This window comes from Pristis pectinata, chromosome 7 (genome assembly GCF_009764475.1).
Source record: "Pristis pectinata isolate sPriPec2 chromosome 7, sPriPec2.1.pri, whole genome shotgun sequence".
Classification (NCBI taxonomy): Eukaryota; Metazoa; Chordata; class Chondrichthyes; order Rhinopristiformes; family Pristidae; genus Pristis; species Pristis pectinata.
Window position 1 is genome coordinate 42,380,009 of NC_067411.1, and position 15,990 is coordinate 42,395,998.

The window sequence follows — 15,990 nt, forward strand, 5'->3', positions numbered from 1 at the left end:
TAAACCTGGCAAGTTTAGGAAACCTTGGCTGACAAGGGATATTGAGGCTCTGGTCAAGAAAAAGAAGGAAGCACACATTAGGTTTAGGAGATCAGGGGTGAGTGAATCCCTTGATGACTATGAAAAGATTAAGAATACTCTTAAGAGAGAAATCAGGAGGGCAAAGAGAAGGTTTGAAATGGATCTAGCAAGTAAGATTAAGGAAAATTCCAAAAGGTTCTAAGGCTATATAAAGAGTAAAAGGTTGGCTAGGGAGAGAGTAGATCATATTAATTTCCTCCAAAACATCTCCGTCAGTTTCCCTTATCTCCTGAGCAACCACGATTTTGTCCTCAGTAAACACCGAGAAGTATTCGTTAAAAATCCCACCCAGCTCCTACGGCTCGAGACACAGGCGGCCCTGCTGATCTCTAAGAGGACCTGCTCTCTCCCTAGCCAACCTTTTACCTACTGACATCAGTAGTGGGGAAGTTACTGGAGGGAATTCTGAGGGACAGGATCTACCAGCATCTGGATGGACAGAGTCTGATCAGGAGGAGTCAGCATGGCTTTGTGTGTGGAAAGTCGTGCTTGACGAACCCTTTAAAGTTTTTTGAAGAGGTAACCAAAAAGGTAAATGAGGGTAGGGCAGTGGATGTTGTCTGTTTGATCTATCCTGAGCCCAGCACATAGATGCAATCATGAAGAAGGCACGCCAGCGTCTCTACTTTCTTAGAAGTTTAAGGAGATTCAGCATATCATTGAAGACTCTTACAAACTTCTACAGATGTACCTTGAAAAGCATTCTGACCGGTTGTATCACAGCCTGGTATGGGAATCCCAATCCACAGGAAAGCAAGAGGCTATGGAAAGTGGTGAACTCAGCCAGTTCCAGCATGTGTACAGCTCTCCCCACCATTGAGGATATCCATTAGAGGTGATGTCTCAGGACATCCATCATTAAGGACCCCCACCATCCAGGCCATGCCCTCTTCTCATTGCTGCCATCAGGCAGAAGGTACAGGAGCCTGTAGACCCACACCTCAAGGATCAACAACAGCTTCTTCCCCACTGCCATCAGGTTCTTCAACCGACCTGAGAAACCCTAATTCTACCTCAACTATATTTCCCTCAACTTGCACTAATGTTGTTGTTTGTTTTTGTTTATTTTGTTGTGTAAGTTATGTATAATTTATGTTAATTTAAGTTTATGTAGTTTGTGTTTGGCATGTTTGTAATGTACTCTCTGCTGCCGCAAAAAGCTAATTTTCATGGCATTTATACCCTGGGTGTATGCCCACGACAATAAACTTGAACTTGATTGTGGTTTCTGGAAGTGCTTTAAAGATGATAGACACAAGAGGTCTATTGTGCCTGTGGAAAAAAAGAGCAAATATTTGGGGTGATGGACAGTATACCAATCAAGCCTGGATACCAATCAAACTGGATGATGAGGAGCTTCAGGAGCGTTGTTGGAGACGCACTCATCCACCCAAGAGAAGATTACTCCCCCATTCCACTGTTATGACTGTTTAATGTTAGAAAGGCTGTAAGGAGTTGAGAGACAAGAGATTAGTCAAACTCTGATCCGTTCTAGTTGTCATGGTATTTACAGTACTGGTCTAGTTTGGTTTCAGTAAACAAGTAGCACCCTTTGACCATATCGAAGGTGGAGAATTCAGCAAAGGTAATGCCATTGGATGTGAATCGAGATGGTTAAGACTTCCTCTTGTTGAAGATGGTCATTGTTTAATATTGTGCACAGTGAATATTACTTGCCCATGCCTGAATGCTGTCTAGGTCTTGCACAACTCAGGCAGGGACTGATTTATTTTTTTGGTGCTGTGGCGAAATGACCACCATGGAATCATCAGTAAACATAAACACTGTTAGTTTTATGTTAAACGAAAGGTCATTGAAGAAGCAGCTGAGATAGTAGAATTTGGATATTACATGAAGGAAGTACTGCAATGATGTTCTGAAGATGGGATAACTAAATTCCTTTGAAATAGTGTCCCAACACTATTATATTCATAGAACATAGGAACAGCACAGGAACAGGCTCTTCGACCCACAATGTTGTGTCAAACTAATTAAACTAGTAATGAAATGCCTAACTAATCTAATCCCGTCTGCCTACACAATGTGCACATCCCTCCAATGTCTGCACATTAATGTGCCTATCTAAGAGCCCCTTAAACATGTCTATCATATTTGCCTCCACTACCACCCCTGCCAGTATATCCGAGGCACCCACCACTCTCTGTGTAAAAAACTTGCCTCACACATCTCATTTGAACCTAACCCCACTCACCTTAAATGCATGCCCTCTAGTGTAACACATTTTGAAATTGGGAAAAAGATACCTGCTGTCTACTCTGTCTGTGCCTGTAATAATCTTACAAAATTCTATCAAGTCTCTCCTCAGCCTCCACCGCTCCAGAGAAAACAACCCAAGTTTGTCCAACCTCTCCTTATAGCACATGCCCTCCAATCGAGACAGCATCCTGGTAAACCTCTTGTGCACTCTCTCCAAACCTTCCACATCCTTCCTATAATGGGGTGACCAGCATTGAGTGCAATATTCCAAATGCAGCCTAAACAGAGCTTTATAAAGCTGCAACATAACTTCCTGATTCTTGAACTCAATGCCTCGACTAATAAAGGCAAGCATGCCATACTCCTTCTTTACCACCCTATCAACCTGTGCAGACACTTTCAGGGAGCTATGGACTCATCCCCAACATCAACACTGTTAAGGGTCCTGCCATTAACTGTGTACTGTCCCTTGACATTTGATCTCCCAAAGTGCAACTCCTCACACTTCAGAGAATGGATAAAACCCCTGTGTGTATTATTTTAGTCACATGGACATTGTACATTGCAACACAGTGAAATGCGTCTTTTTACATTACTGAGAATGTGCTGGGGGCAGCCCGCAAGTGTCGCCACTCTTCTGGCGCCAACATAGCATGCCCATAACTCCTAACCTGTATGTCTTTGAAATGTGGGAGGTTACCGGAGCACCCGGAGGAAACCCACGCAGACACGGGGAGAATGTACAAACTCCTTACGGATAGCAGCCGGAATTGAACCTGGGTCACTGGCGCTGTAATAGCATTATGCTAACTGCTACACTACCATGCTGCTCTGTTTGATGAAGGATCTTCGATCTGAAACTTTAACTCTGTTTTTCTTCCCACAGATGCTTCCTGATCTGCTGAGTGTTTCCAGCATTTTCAGTTTCTATTGCACATTTCCAGTATTTGCAAGTTTTTTTTCATTAATGCCTCAGCTTCACATCTCAACCAAATGAGTGCACTCCCTCACCACCGCACTGGGAGTCTTAGAGTTTATATTTTTGTGCTTAAGTTTATGTAAACTGAAATCTTCCTTCTCCCTCACGGTGCACTGACAGCTCAGCAACTCACCTTCCCTGCACCTTTCCCAGCCTTCTGGGAATGAGTTCTGCGCATGCGTTCCGGAGACCCCGCCGTTGGGGGTTGGAACGATGACGTATGTGTTCGGGCTCCGCCTCCTCTTTTCCACGTGGGCAACGCGGACTGCGGGGACAATGCGCTTGCGCACAGACGCCGTGGGTCAGTGGCGCTGACATGGTGTCCACGGCGAGACCGGCCGGGGTTCTCAGGCCGCTGTTCCGCGTCTGCGCTGCTGCTTTCGCCTTGCAGTCATGCTGGCTGATGGGCCGGGTGGACGGCCTGCTCGAAGGCCTCTACTGCGGCACCGTCTCCTGCTACGATGTGCTGGACGTACCCAGAGAGGCCAGTAAAGGCGAGATCGCCCGCGCCTATCGACAGCTGGCCCGGCGCTATCACCCCGACCGCTATCGGCCGAGCGAGGCCCAGGAGGATCCGGAGGAGAAGTTCCGACTGGTTGCCACCGCCTACGAGACACTGAAGGTCAGGATTAAGAGGGGTGATGGACGTACGACTTGGTCAAACCCTTTCCCAAATTCCACCCCGCACGGCGTCCACAGACTCTTCAGCTGCTGCACCGACTACAGCTGCAGGGCTTGTGGGGGTGGGTGGGGAGCTGGGGAGCGGGAATAGTGGGGAGCTGGGTGCTGGGGGTGCTGCTGTGTCTGAGCAGAATGGGAGGTGACTGTGGATCACCACGTCGGGGGGGCGGGGGTTGTTTGGAGGGGGGGTCCTGAGCACTGGGTAAGAGCAGTATCAGTGATGTGAGGACGGTGGAGAGGCAGCGTCGAGTGTGAGAGTGTAGGGGTATTGAGGGTGTGCAGGGGTTTCGGGGGTGTGATGAGAGCGGCGGGGGCAGTGTCAGGAGATTGATTGGGAGAGTCTGTAGGAGGCGGGGGGGGCGGCGTCGGGGGTGTGAGGGCGGCGGGGGGGAGGTCAGGATGTGAGCGCTGTGTATAGCCAGTATTGGGGGGGATGGAAGTGATGTTTGTGGACGTGAGATGGTGCTGGAATATTGGGCTGAGGTTAAAGAGCAGGCACAAAGGATGATGGACCCCCGTACCCACCGTGTCCTGTGCTTGCCCCCCCCCCCCGTACCCATTGTGTCCCAGTCCCCTTCGGATCTCATAAGTCAGTCCTCACTAGTTTAACTCCAGCAGATAGAAGTCCAGCCTGTCCAGCCTTTAGTCAGAAGACAACCCCACCCCCATTTAGCTATATATCTAACAAATCACCTCAGTCATGCTTCTAACAGATTAATATCCTTCCTCAAATAAGGAGAATAATACCGTACACAGTACTGATGTGGTCTTGCCAGTACCCTAGATAATTGAGACATAATCTTCCAACGTTTGTATTCAGTTCCCCTTTCAATAACCAATGTTCTTTTAACTATCATGATATCTCTGGAACTGTGTAATAGGCTTTTGCCAGTTGTTTGCTAGGACACCCACTTTCCTTTGCATCTCACCATTTTGATATTACGCTTTATTTTTTTTCTGCCAAAATGAACAACTTCATATTTTTCCACATTTTGCTGCATTTGTTATGTTTTTGTCCTGTCTCTTAACTATATTCTTTAGTGGCCTCCTAGCATTCTCTTTGCAACTTCATTTCCTACTTGCCTTTGGGTCTTTGGCAAATTTTGTAACCAAACCTTCAGTGCCTTCATCCAAGTCATTTATATGAATTGTAGAAGTTTCAGGCCCCAGCACCTGCTCATTACATCCTGCCAACCAGAAAAAGATCCATCTTTGCATAGAAGAGTGGCTGGCCAACAGGAAACACTGTCTGCACCAATATGTTACCTCCGGCACCATGTCCTTTTTTATTTTCTGCAGTAACCTTAGATGTGACACTTAAAATTCTGAAATCTAAACATTGAACATCCACCTTTATCCACAGCACACAGCTTCAAAGAGCACCCAAAAAAATGGTCAAACATGATTTCCCTTTCATAAAACTATGTTGACTTGGTTTGATTACCTTGACTTTTTTTCTATATGTCCTCCTATAAGAACAATCACTTCTAATGTTTTCCCCATTTAAGCTAACTGGCCTGTAGTTTCCTGGTTCCAACAATTTGCTGTCTTCTAATCCCTGAATTTAGGGATTTTTGGAAAACTGAAACCCAACTCATCAACAATCTCAATAGGCATTCTTTAGATGCTAAAATGAAACCCACCAGGACCTAGAGGTTTGTCAGCCCACAGCTCTAACAATTTGCTCAGTACCAATAGTAATTTTCCTGAGTTCCCTCATCCTTTCCGATTTCTTATTTACAAGTGTTTTTGGAATGTTATTTGTATATCTGTATAGTGAAGACTAATGCAAAATATCTGTTTAATTGGCCATTTAAGTGCTTTTGAATACTAATTCCCCAGACTCTCATACACCCAATTTTTCACTTAACCTATCAACGTATTTCCATACAATTTGTATAAATTACTATTCAAACATGGATTTGTGAAGTGTATGCACAATATTTCATTTGTTGGTTTTCAATCTGCAGTAAAGTTACTTTCTGTTTTTAAAAATGTCATGACATTAATGATTTGTCACTTGGTAAATTTCTGATCTTGGAGAGTTTGTGGAGCAAAACTAAGCAGAGTGTGCGATGCTTCCTTGTAAAAAGGGAAAGATAGGATGCTGAATCACTACATGTTGTCTCTTATGGCTCAGACATGTATGGTTAATGGGTGAGAGTATTGAATTGCCATTTCACCTGTATGGGAATGGATGGGAGAGAATGCCTTAAACAGTAAAGCCTGACTTTTCTAATCTTGGCATTTCAATAAGCATATGTATCATTCATATCCTTTGGATATCCTAAAGTACTTAACAGCTGATAAGTTACTTCGGAAAAGTCATGACTGTTTTGTGAGTAAACGTGTACACTGTGTATTCATGGATCCCAAAAGTATGATAGATTAATCTGTTCTGGTGATGTTGGCTGAGAGATGATTGGTAGATGTGGCAGTAACTTGCTGCTCGCCCTGGAATATTGCCATTTTGTATGTAACCTGATAAGGGGGGGATAGCAAGATCTCAACAGTGTAGTTCATCCTTGTGGGGAAATGAATATTCAGCCCAGATTGGTCTGGATGAGGCTACAGCTCAGAGATTCCTTACAGATCAGGGTACAATCACCAGTACATCAATACAGTAACACTGGACATCTGAGGTCAGCTAACTAAGCACAATCTGGTGATCAAAACCGGAACCATCCTGGCTTGGATTGTTTTGTTTATTGCATGTGTGGGATTGTTAGGGTTGCTGACTTCAATGGCCTATATTAAAGTGTAAAATATCCAAAAATCAGTTCCCAGTTTGTGGAAGTTTAGATGACCGCAGTGGTAAATAAAATGCAAATTCTTTTCGGAAGTTGTAATAAATGATCTTCATGTATAATTGCAAGAGTGAAATCATGTGCAGGAATGTATAGGTTATAGGGGAAGTTTGCCATTTTCTTTTAGACTCTTTAAAGTCTTTTTCTTGGGAAATTATCTGTTAATTGGGAATCTATATGGGATATCAACAGCAAGCACTGCCCTTCATCATGCTGAGGGGCTGGATAATAACTGATAATTCATGTAATCGGCTATGTCACATTCATGGGCTTTCATGTGCAACAACAGTGGAACTTATTCAAAGACTCTTGCACACCAACTACAGGATAAAAAATTTTGTGACCTATCATTGCAATAAAATCAAAATAGCGGGAACGATTGAATAAACTCTTAGATTTTTATCACATTTTGGGCATGTTCATCAAATGTTATTCTTAGTTTCTTTAATCAACAAGAATATTTATCTTTAACTTCCTTGCATTAAAAGAGATGCTGCTTGGCAAAAAAAACCTGCAGTGCACCCATTTTGAGTGGCTTTTTTTTTTGTTTATTATTAGTAATGTTAAATAAATTTGAAGGTTGTAAATAGGAAACCAGGTTGTACATTTCTTGCTATACCTATGTTTTTGGTGCTCTCTGTTACAATTAGTTTATCATTGAAAATTTTAAAATGCTTATTGAAAAGTATTTGATGTTTTAAAGCAGTTACTATCTTGTGTTATGAACTTAAAGTTAAGCAATAGCTAATTTTTTTTTACTCTCATCCCTGAAGGATGACGAAGCCCGGAAGGATTACGACTACATGCTCGATCATCCTGATGAATTCTACAGACACTACTATCATTATTACAGGAGAAGGCTGGCACCCAAAGTGGACGTCAGGATAGTTATAATCGTCACAGTCTGTGCCATTTCACTCTTTCAGGTAAAATAGTAATGTGCAATTTTATAACACATTCTTAAGCAAGTGCGGCACCATATGAACTGTGGATACATTAGATTACCAAACCTCAGCATGTCCATGAGTATGATGTTCAATGGATTAATAAGCCTAATTTCTGATATCATCTGATCAATGGGCTTTTCTGTTTTAATATGATTCATTAATCATTTTTCAAGACTATCTGACTGACATATGGTATGCCACTCAACTGTTTTTCCCTTTTTGGTTTCAAGTTTTACAGGTAGAATAAGCAATCAATGTGAAAAATGTAAATTGATGTGATTGGTGGATTTCTATGTCAAGGGACTAGAAACTCAGATTGTTTTTCCATACTGAAGGGCAATTTTATAGAGATCTTCAAAATTGAGAGGTTGTGATAAAAGGTTCCACTGGCCAGGGGATGGTTGGTAACAGTAAAATACTGATTTAAGATAAAAGGCAAAAGAAAATCCAGTAAAGGAAATGAGAATTGTTTCATGTAGCAAATTATTATCATCTGTATTGCCTTGAAGCTGATTCAGTAATTTCAAAAGGAACCATTTGCAAGGTTATAGATAAAGATCAGGGAAATGGGATAATTTGGATTGCTTTTCCAAAGAATTGATACAGACACAATTAATCCACCCTGGTAGCTGTTAATAATACTTGGTGCATTGGCATCACCATTTTCACTTTTACTTCAGCTTCAAAGGCAGTTAGTATTTATGCAAAGTATAAATGGTTATGGTGTAGCAGAGCAGCCAGGGAACTGGAATCGTACAGTGATTAAGGTGAGATATTGTCAAAACTGACTTTTAAAGCTACCTGCGTAGAAGGGAATTTGTCCTGTCCAGTTTGGCTTGTTTTGAGCCTCTCGTCCCATGCTATGTGATTGACTCCTAATGTTCTCATAGTGGTTTTGCATAAAAACAATTGCTTTGCAAAAAGAAGATTTGAAGTACTGGGGGCAGAATGGTGTGATAAGAACAAGTTTTAGGAAGATTATGAACCACTTGGAAAATGTGACGTGAACTTGAGCAAATTAGAAAGGTTTTTTTTTGTAAGATTGGGTGTGAGTTGATTGTTCTGTGAAAGCATGTAATATAGATAACATGGTTACTGGGAACTATCATTTTGGGCACAGGAATTAAGGTGGTCCAAATGACCTTCCTCATCTAATGGTTATGTCACATGTTTGTCATAAATACTCACATTCTGGTGAGATGATGCAATGTGATGATAACTTAAAACATATCCAAAGATATTGGGTTCCAATTAGATTAAAGTGGTCAAAGAAATAGTTTGCAAACTTTAGGTTTCACTTGTATAAGGCCTTGAAAATGAGAATGTTGGGTCATTGCCCTTTCATTTCCAGACTGAGTAAACCTCATCCAATTAATGGAAGACTATGAATAAAATATAATGCTGCTGAAATGAATCTTTTTGGTAAAAACACTTTCAGAATTTTGTTCTTGGGCATAATGATTTGGTACTGAATACTGACATGAGAGTCGTGTTTGCAAAGTGCTTCTACCATTATTTCTGTTGTGTATGTGTTGATTTTTTTTTTCTTTTTGTTGCAGTACTACAGCTGGTGGAGCAGTTACACAGAAGCCATTAATTACCTCACCACGGTGCCAAAGTATAGAATCCAGGCAACAGAAATTGCTAAACAGCAAGGTCTACTTAATAAAACTAAAGAGAAAGGAAAAAACAGACGCACTAAAGAAGAAATCAAAGAGGAGGAGGAGGAAATCATTAAAGACATTATCAAAAACAACATTGATATTAAAGGAGGTTATCAAAAGCCAAGGTTATATGATATACTCCTGTTCCAAATCATTTTGGCTCCTTATTATATCTGTAGGTATATCATCTGGTACTGCAGATGGATCTATCGCTTTCACATTTTAAGAGAAGAATATGGAGAAGAAGAGAAGTTGTACATTATCCGAAGAAACATGAATATGTCACAAGGCCAGTTTGATAGTCTTGAAGATCATCAAAAAGAGATGTTTCTTGAGAGGAAACTGTGGTTAAAGGAGAACTTTGAGGTAAGCATTACATAGTGCAATCTAGATCACAATGGATTACGTGAACAAAAATAAGATCATGGTCATGTGATTGTGGAAGTACTGTACTGAAGGTTTTGAATATTTTCTGCATTCTATATAAAGCATCCAAATTTTTTTTAAAAGGCAAAGGACATTAATGGGTGTAAAATTAAGAAAGGATTTTGTAATTTAAAAACTTTGAATTCCTCCAAGTGATTTGGTATCAGATTGACCGTTGATAATAATTTGTAATTATACATTATCTGATTTACAGTGTCTTCAGGAAGATAGTTTGGTACATGGTTTTCTTGAAATAATAAGTCTTGTTGATCAGATTTTCTTATCAACTTTGTTACCTTACCTGCATCACTGAACTAATCGACTTCAGTACTGAGGTGTAGTCAGTAAGTGGCAATTATAGTCAGGTAATTGGACCCAAATGGCTACTAATGCTGCCTGCAGTGGGGATGCAGATCAGCTGTGATCTGGTTGATTAGCAGGACAGACTTGGGGGAGACATTAGCCTACTCCTGTTCTAAGGGATTGGGTTACAGTCTGATCTAATCCTTCCCTGACCAGTCCATGTACAGACACTTCAAGGATGATTCATCAGGTTCTATGTGAGTGAGACTGCTAACTATTTTGCACTATAACCAAGCTTTATTTGTGATCAGCTAACTCAAACCAATGGTCTTCCTTGATCTTAATCTGATTTAGGCTTAGCAAGTTAGTCACATAGCTAAAGGAAGCAGCATACATGAGGATTAATCATGTCTGTGTTGATTTAATTTTAGGTTTATAAGCAGGAACAAGAGAAGAACTTAAAAGAAAGTAGCCTCAGATCCACGGTGGAAACGATATCGTCGGTGGATGAAAAATGAGGGCCCAGGGAGGTTAACCTTCATAGATGACTAAATACCTCTGCCTTTCACCGTTGTTTATAATGTCCTTTTCTACAAAAGAAAGTCTATTTTGATAGCAGTATATGAATATCTTTCATTAATAGCTCAGGATTCAGTTTATACAATGGATTTGCAGTCCTAATACAACTTGGGCTCTTTCAAAACAAAAGTGTTCTGAAATATTAGTGGAAATGTGCACTGATATTTAATGGAGAGTCTCATTACATTATTTCTGCTCAGATTATATTTTTGAACTGGGTGAATGGACAGGTTTTTGTTTTACAAAAAAAGTACTGGTTCCTTATTTACTTATAGATATATTAATATATAGGCAAGATGAAAATTGCATTGTCAAGACTTAGTTAAGTCATTGATCCTTGGTCATTGTAGAATTTGTAGTTGTAAATTAAACATAGCTTGAAATTTTAAAAAAAAGTCAAAATGTGAGATTTAAACATTTAAAGGTTATTAGCTTTCTGGATGGAATTTTACATGATAGATGTTCCAGATGAATGGCAGACATCTTGGTGTGCCTGCAAGTTAGAACTAAGATTGTATATTAAATTTTCAGCTGCTCAGTTGCATGCACTAGGTTTGTAAACACATGCTGGATTACAGTTTATATTTATTGCTTGTATTCCTGTTGTACTTTTCACATCTGGATGAAATCATTTTATTTTTAGTTCTCTAAATCAACAAGTCTTAATATCTTTCAACATTTTCTTTGGCAAGAGTTTCTGCATTTGATGGAGTAACTGGAGTTCTCTTTGCTTGTATCTTGGGAACAATTTTGATAAGATTTACTTCGTGATTCGATAAAGACTTCCTCTGAATTGGACATTTTCAGAAGGCAATGGCTACTGTTTAATACCCAGCTATTAAACTTACTGTTTTGCTATGTACTTAATGTCTCTTTCTACCTGTTGAAGTATTTTGAAGTGCATCTTCAGTTTGCTTTTGGTATACATCCTCAGTTTGACATTTCAATATATTTTAGCAAAGTTTCAGATTAATTGAATATAGGAATTAACTTGTTCTTTAGTATGAAGCTGTGAACCCAAATGTTATGTGGCTTTCATTGTGAAAATACAGATTGCCCAATTCATAAACCCAAGCACAGCTAATTATATTTTCTTTATGAAGAAAGGGCTTAATTCTAGCTGCACTGTACAAAACTAATACCTCCAAAAGCAGCCTTGAAGTGATAGATTTGGAACAGTTAGCCACAAACTAGTTTTCTATAAAATGTGAGCTTTTGTGAATATTCTTAAAATAATGATATCAGTAGATTATTTCAATGTGTCCCAACTGTATATTTGGGTTAAGATTTTTTTCCCCTTGATACACCCATTGGGATTAGGCTAAATTGGATGAAAAAGTAACATTTTATTCCGTTGTCCATTCTATAGCACATAACTTAAACATTTTTCGCAAACCCAATAGCATTGCATGAGTTTTTCCATTTGTCCGTAACTTTCTAGTCATTCTAGATTTGGAATACAAGATGTCAAAATCTTAACTGATTTTTTAAAATTAATTTAAAATACAAAGAATTGGAAACTTGAGATTCTTTTTGCAGTTTTAAAAATAATTAAACCTTTTTTTTTCCCATTTCAAATCTTTATTTGGAGTAAATATTTGCATGCAAATAAATATACCAAAAAAAATTGGTTCTTTATTCACTAAGTAATTTTTCCTTAGTAAACTGTCTCTAGGATATGAATGTATTGTTAATGTAGAAAACACCAGTTCACAAAAGATGTCCCAATGGTTTCATACTAGAAAATAGTGAGTGGCAACCTCAAGGCTGAGATTTGATGATTATAGTAAATGGTCTTACTGATGTAATGATTTTACTAGAGTAAAATGCCTAGACACCAGATAGTCAAGAGGTGGCCAAAGGGTTGGTCAGAGGTTGCTTCCATGTCATATGTAAATAAAAATACAGGACTTCACAAGATACATTTTGTTTTAAGGAATAATCGCAAGTGTATGAGAAAATTACAGGTTCAGTCCCCAGTCTTTGTAGTAGCTTTATCAACTGAGGTTTATTATCATCTATCACTAATACGGTTCTGGGCTAGAGAAGAGCACATCAAGTGAGGGTTCTGCTTGTGTTTATTAATTGCACATGAATAGTGACCACCTGAGCTTTAAAGGCCAGACCAGCTTTAAGGCCAGACCAACTTTAAATCTTTCAATCAATTGTTTGGTCATTGCCAAATTGCTTATGGATGCTGTAAACATATCATCTACAACTGCACTGCAAAAATGCTTCCTAAAGGATTTTGTGAGCTGAGAAGGAAGATGCTTTCTAAACTCAAGTTTTGTTTTAACCACCACAGCAAGGCATCAATGCCTAAAGTTGGAGGAAAAAGAAAACTAATAAGAATAACATAACCTGGTCTTTGTTCTGAGGCTGCAAAACATTCAATATGTTTGGGGAAAATCTTCAAGATGTGTCCTTGGAAGAGTATTTGCCTGCTTTCTAACCTTTTATTGTTGTAAAGTAGTGATCTCATTGCTATTGCTAGTTTTTAAATGCATATGTGTGCTTATGATGCTAATCAGGGTTTGGAAAACAGTTCCAGAATGAGTTCAAATTTGAATCATCCTCTCTTCCCCCTTTTTAAATCTGTTCTGAATGTAATTAACTTTTTCTCCACTTCATTCATTTTGATTACAGAATTACTGCCAAAATATATCATAATGAAGTAAGAGAAGTGTCATGGTTGATGTTTATTAAAATATTAAATTACCACACTATCCAAAGTTACTTTTTTCTGGTGAATAATAAAGAACCTTGAATTTAAAGTACATTATTTGAATGTGAAATTGTGAATAAATTTTATCTTGCTTCGTGCGACGTCATACTTTGGCAATCGCATTTCTGACTTTAAACCAAATCTTGTAAGGGACACTACATCACTGTTACTACCTTGTGTGGAGATATTAGAGTCAGAGAGATACAGCATGGAAACAGGCCCTTTGCCCATCAGCCACCAATTTACACTGGAGACACAAGCGACTGCAGGTGCATTAATCTGGAGCAAGAAAAACAAGCTCCTGGAGGAACTCACCAGGTTAGGCAGTGTCTGTGGAGGCAGAGGCATGGTGGACTATCCCTCTGTGATCCATTCTAGAAGCTTGCTATTTTATTTTTTGCATCCATTTACATTAATCCTGTCCAGATTCTATCCCCCACCCATGCACTAGAGACAATTTACAGCACCCAATTAACCTACCATTGGGTGTGGAAGGAGACCAGAGCACTCTGGGGAAACTCATGGGATCACAGGGAAGAGCATACAATCTCCACATACGGTGCTGGAGGTTAGGACCGAATAAGGTCATTGGAGCTGGGTTCTCCCTGCGCCACCCTGCAAGGGTAATATATCTTTCAATGTGCCTAGAATACTGCTCTTTACAACCACCCTAACATCCACTCACCTTCCCTTCCCACCCCCCCCCCCAAAAAAAATTCAAGTTTTTGTTAATTACAGTATTCCTCAAGAAATTATTCCTGGATCTTCACAGGAACCCTGCAAGATCACACTGGAAGAAAAAGCTGGTTACATGAAACTTTTTTTTCATCTACAATAATTTTATTACCATTGGGGCATTACCACTGGCTCTTTAAACAGGAAATAATTGTTGCTCTTTGCCCTTCCCAACAGCGACTTCCAAATTCACAAGAACTCGTGTGAGGAAACATCCCTTGATTCCTGAATAGACCTCTTGTAGGTTTAAGGATGAACTCTTGATCTCTCAATCTACCTTGTCATGGCCCTTGCACTTGTTGTCTACCTGCACTGCACTTTCTCTAACTATAACACTATACTGTAAGATATTTGTACTTAAGTATGGAATGATCTATCTGGATGGCATGCAAATAAAAGCTTTTCACTGTATCTCTGTACATATGACAATAAAAAACCAATACCAATCTCCTCCCCACCCGATCGCCTTCCTTAACCCTCCTGCCACCTTCTCCTGATTTACTCTGCACCCACCTGGTTGTTTTCAGGAGGAGCACTGGTCCTTGCTCAGTGGCTACTGGCCGGAGGAGCCCATTGCCTTGCTTGCTGGTCCCATCCCACTTGAATCCAGCTCCTTGGCTCAAATCCTTGTATCACGCACTGCCCTCGTTTTGCACATCTCACTTTCTCTCCTCCGCATGCCTTTGTACAGACTGGACTGAAACACACACTAGCAGCAGAACCCCTCCCACCGCCTACACTCCACCAGAGGTGCCTCCCTTCAGTGTATCCCATTCATCACTCCCTCAGGTGGTTATCCAACTCCCCAGGGGGAGCTCCACATTCTCACCACTCGCCAGCCAAAGAAATTCCACCCAGAGAGGATTTACTGGTGACTCACCTGGACTCAAAGCCTTTACCACACCTGCTGTATCAAGACCCTCATCGTTTCATAGATCATCGAATCAACCCTCAACTTTTTTTTCTTGAACAACAATGTGATCAGTTGTGCCGCTTTCCCCTTCCAGTTATTTTTAAGGTTTTAGAATTCAGCAAATGGAAATTGTCCTAGTTTAAACTAGGCTTACAGAATTCCATTTTATAAATGGATTATATACCATAGAAATGTTTATTGAATATAAGGTATAATCTATTAAGGGTCTTAGTATTTCTTGTACTGATTTTTAGTGCAACGTTAACCATTATTTTCCTATTTAAAGACTCAACATGCCTCAGTGCTAATAAAATTATTTTAAGTGTAAAACATATTTTCTGTTAATGTAATTTTTCTTCCAGCATGCTCTGCAGGGCATTCTAGAGATTCAGGAATAATTTTATTGAGGAATACTAATTAGCAAGAACCTTGTTGCATTAGCATTGTTCCTTTTTTTCGCACTATTTATTTTGTAATTTATAGTTTTTATGTCTTTGTACTATACTGTTGCCACAAAATAACACATTCAGCATCATATAAGTCAGTGATAATAAACCTGATTCCAATTCTATTTTTCTGGGGGGTGGGGTGGAGGATGTTGGGGTGGTTCTTGGTTTATTGCTGAAAGGCATAGAATTGTGAAACAATACAACGCAGAACACTGCCATTTGATCCATTGTACTTGTGCCAGATTTTTAAAAAACAGCAGGAAACCTTTCGAGGTGAGGGGTGTCACTGATGTTGCAGGAATGATATTTTGCATCAAATTAGTGCCGGCTGGAAACTGATAATGACTAAGCAGAAAGTTCATTGGATATGTTTGACCAGGTAGTGGAAGTTTGTAACATTCTTTTGCAAACAGCAAATGATACCGGATCAAATGTTAATTGTAAATCTGTAGATTGATAGATTATTTTAATCAAGGTATTAGGG

General features: G+C 39.8%; 1 protein-coding gene across 1 annotated transcript; it reads left to right on the forward strand.

Annotated features, from left to right (window-relative positions):
- Positions 1-3,554: 3,554 nt before the first annotated feature.
- On the forward strand, positions 3,555-13,472 carry dnajc25 (DnaJ (Hsp40) homolog, subfamily C, member 25). Its single transcript, XM_052020389.1, is given in 5 exon segments — positions 3,555-3,899; positions 7,539-7,691; positions 9,272-9,742; positions 10,537-10,568; positions 10,570-13,472. Coding segments are annotated over 5 exon segments (1,050 nt in total). The 5' UTR covers positions 3,555-3,593; the 3' UTR covers positions 10,658-13,472.
- The last annotated feature ends 2,518 nt before the right edge of the window (positions 13,473-15,990 follow it).